Here is a 2,919-nt window from a genome sequence, read left to right as displayed (position 1 = left end):
GTCCCGCCCCTCGCTGCCTGCGCCCGGGCCGGGGCCCTACTCTAGTTCCTGCCTCCCTGCCCCACTGGAGGGCTCTGGAGAAAGTGGGTGCTTCTGGGCAAGGGAGGGGGTCCAGGCTGGAGAAAGACATGGAACAGTGACGGAAGCCTTACCAAATTGTCCAGCTCTGGGTTTGAGGAAAAAAGTGGCTTTTCGGCGCGAACCTATAAGAAGCAGGGGAGGTCAGCATGAATGGCCACTCCACGTAAAAGCAAGGGAACAAGCCCACCCTGTCACCGGCTACTCTGTCGTGTGTGAGTGGGGATGGTGGGGGGGCAGAGGCAGAGAAGAGGAAAGGGGCTTTGCTAAAAGGCATGAAGCGAGCCAGTGCCTTGCTTTGGCGGGGTCACTTCAGCTGGGAAAGACTCAGGCCTGCTGGTTCTGGCCCCATGAAGGGGTCCCTGGGACAGCTGAACCGTGGCCTGGGAACTCCGGGCCCCGAGGACTCCCTGATCCTGGGGTCCCAGTGGCTCTCAGCCTCCCGCACCCCGGCGCCCGACGCGGACCGCCCGGAGAGGCGCCCGGCTTCCTTCCCTCCCGGGCACTTTCGGGTCCCTCACAGCCCCTGTCCCCCATTCTTGTTCAAGTAGCTACAGGCAGGGGGGAAAGGCCAAGCCACAGATTAGGAGCAGGTCAATTTTAATTCGAGGGTCGAGCCCCTGTATTCCTGGCTGGGGGGGAAAACAAACACCCATATTTATCTCCGCTTCCCATTTGCCTCCAGGCTCAGGGATGGGGAGGAGCGCGGACTGGGCCGGAGGAACAGATCGGGTGTCCCAGCCTTTTCCTCCTCTTTCATGTAAAGCTCGGAGGGAAGGGGAGGGGGGGCGATGGGGCCGCCGAAGGGTGAGTGGGTCAAGAAGGTTAGACCTGCTTGGCGAAGACCGCGATGTCCTCGTTGAAGGAGTCGGAGGAGCAGACGTCTCCGCCAGCCACTCCGGGTTCCCGGGGAGTGCAGGTCGCCAGCTCGCACTTCTCAAAGACCAGAGCTAACAGAGGAAACAACGGGTGCCTAACGGGCAGCGCCACGCAGAGACACACACACGGAGACGGGGTGCAGAGGGGAAGGAGCAAGAACTGTAATCAACAAGTTTGGAGGGTTCCGAGTCCTTCTTTAATACACCCAGGCACGCATCACACTTTACCACCCTTCTCCAGCGAGCCGAGCCTGGGCCAGAAACAGAAAGGAAAACCGGCCTGGCTCTTTCCCCGCAGCTCGGGGGGTCCCCTCGGATCTGCCGGGAGAACCCCTGGCCCCTGGCCCCGCCAAGTCAAAAGAGCCTCAGTGGGAACGTAATGAAACGTCCCAGAGGCTCAGGCAGCCCGGAGCCTGGAGTGGGTCCAGACCCACTCACTCCCCACGCTCCAGAGGCCGCCGCGCTCACTCCTGAGACCCAGCCCTGACCTCCCAAGAAAGGAACACGCTGTGAAATTTTAAAAAAATTGCCTGCACCCCGCGTTTCGGCGGGCACTGCAGAGGAGGCCGAAGCCCTCGCCTTCCTGCACACCCGAGGTGCTATTTCCTCAACCGGCGAGAGGGCTCTCCGAGCCCCTCCACCCCCTGGCCTTTTCAACTTGTTTGCTCTACTTCTAGCAAAACGCCCGGTGCGAGGGCCAAAATAGGAGTCATCTCTCACGCCGAAGGGCTCCCGCCCGGAGGCACGTCTCTCCAGCAGGCAGAAATAAATGAAGTCGAGCGCTAAAACTTGGTGGTGTGCGTGCGCGTCTGCCCTTTGTGTTCCTCCGGGCGGTGGAGCTACACTCGGGGATGCTTGCGGCCTCTGGCTTCGGGCTCAGTCGCTGCCGACCGCCCGGCTGTCCCCTCCCCTCGGCCTCCCGCAGCCTCCCCCACCTCCCCTCCGCGGGGACAGCCCGAGTGGTCCGCGTTTGGACCGCGCAGCCCCGTCCATCCCTGAGTGCTCTCCGAATAGAAAATAATGTCCAGCCAGCTCCCTCTCTCCCCCCAAGAGCGGCTCTGTGCGAGCAGCAGTCCCTGCCACCGGCTGCACTTCAAGGTCTGCCCCTTTATTTACAGAGAATTAAGAAGTGGGCGATTAGGACTTCCCGGCCCCCAGAAGCAGCCCTGATCCCAGCTCAAGCTGCGCTTAGTGACTCCCAGGCGCTCGGTAGGAAACACAAGAGGGGAAAAAAAAGTTGCTTGTCCTCGGCAGGAAACTTTCTCCTTCGTCCAGGCCTCTGTGAGGGGGCCTGGAAGGATCGGCTCTCCGTCCTTTGGCCGGGAATCCCGTCCTTGGGGACGAGGCCCTGGCAAGCTGCTGAAGACTCAGTCATTCCGGGCTGTGGGGTCCGGAGTGACAGGGCCATGGGGGTGGAGGCAGCTGGACCTTCTGGGGACTCAAAGGGCACCACAGGCCCCCGGCACTGTCCTTCCTTAAGGCAAGCGCCCCCCCCTTCTCTAAGCAGAAGTAATTCCCCACTTCGTCGTTCACCCCTCACCCCCCACACAACAAACACACTCCAACTCACACTCACACACAGCACGTCGGGTCGTGGTCGTGGGGGGTGGGGTGGAGGGTTACCCATAGATCGCGTCCTTGTCCCGCTTCAAGGCGTCGTTGACAGCGGATCCCATGCTGGCCGGCATGACATTGGGGTGCGGGGCGTGCGCGCCGTAGTGCTGCGTGGCGTGGAGCGGCGGCCCGTGGTTCAGGTGGTGAACTGGGGGGATCGGCCGCGGCGCGTGAGGGTCTCCGTACATGGAAGCCGGCACCCCTACTCCGTCCATCCCGCCGTAATGGGGCAGCTCATCGTACTGTCAAGAGTCCGGCGGAGGGGAGGGGGCGCAGGCGGCGAGCGAGAGCGAGAAAGCCGAGGGGGGACGGAAAAAGGAGCCGGGAGAAGACGGCAAGGAGAGAAGTG

The 2,919-nt window shown here is 62.4% G+C and overlaps 1 protein-coding gene across 9 annotated transcripts in view; it reads right to left on the bottom strand.

The window, feature by feature from the left end:
- The window catches only part of MEIS2 (Meis homeobox 2), a 224,179-nt gene that overhangs the window by 198,338 nt on the left and 22,922 nt on the right, over window positions 1-2,919 (bottom strand). For 8 of the 9 annotated variants that reach the window (XM_006778104.2, XM_006778105.2, XM_006778101.2 and 5 more), the window contains exons 2-4: window positions 2,580-2,812; window positions 910-1,051; window positions 153-203 (exon numbers count right to left, since the gene is read on the bottom strand). In XM_006778104.2, coding sequence (XP_006778167.1) covers window positions 153-203; window positions 910-1,051; window positions 2,580-2,785 — 399 coding nt within the window. In that variant the 5' untranslated portion in view covers window positions 2,786-2,812. Of the gene's footprint in view, window positions 1-152; window positions 204-909; window positions 1,052-2,579; window positions 2,813-2,919 lie in introns of those variants that run through there. The other variant, XM_006778109.2, reaches the window with a different exon arrangement.

Source organism: Myotis davidii, unplaced genomic scaffold, assembly GCF_000327345.1.
Source record: "Myotis davidii unplaced genomic scaffold, ASM32734v1 scaffold46, whole genome shotgun sequence".
Taxonomy (NCBI): domain Eukaryota; kingdom Metazoa; phylum Chordata; class Mammalia; order Chiroptera; family Vespertilionidae; genus Myotis; species Myotis davidii.
Note: the sequence above shows the minus strand (reverse complement) of the source record. Positions and strands in the feature narration are given on the sequence as shown.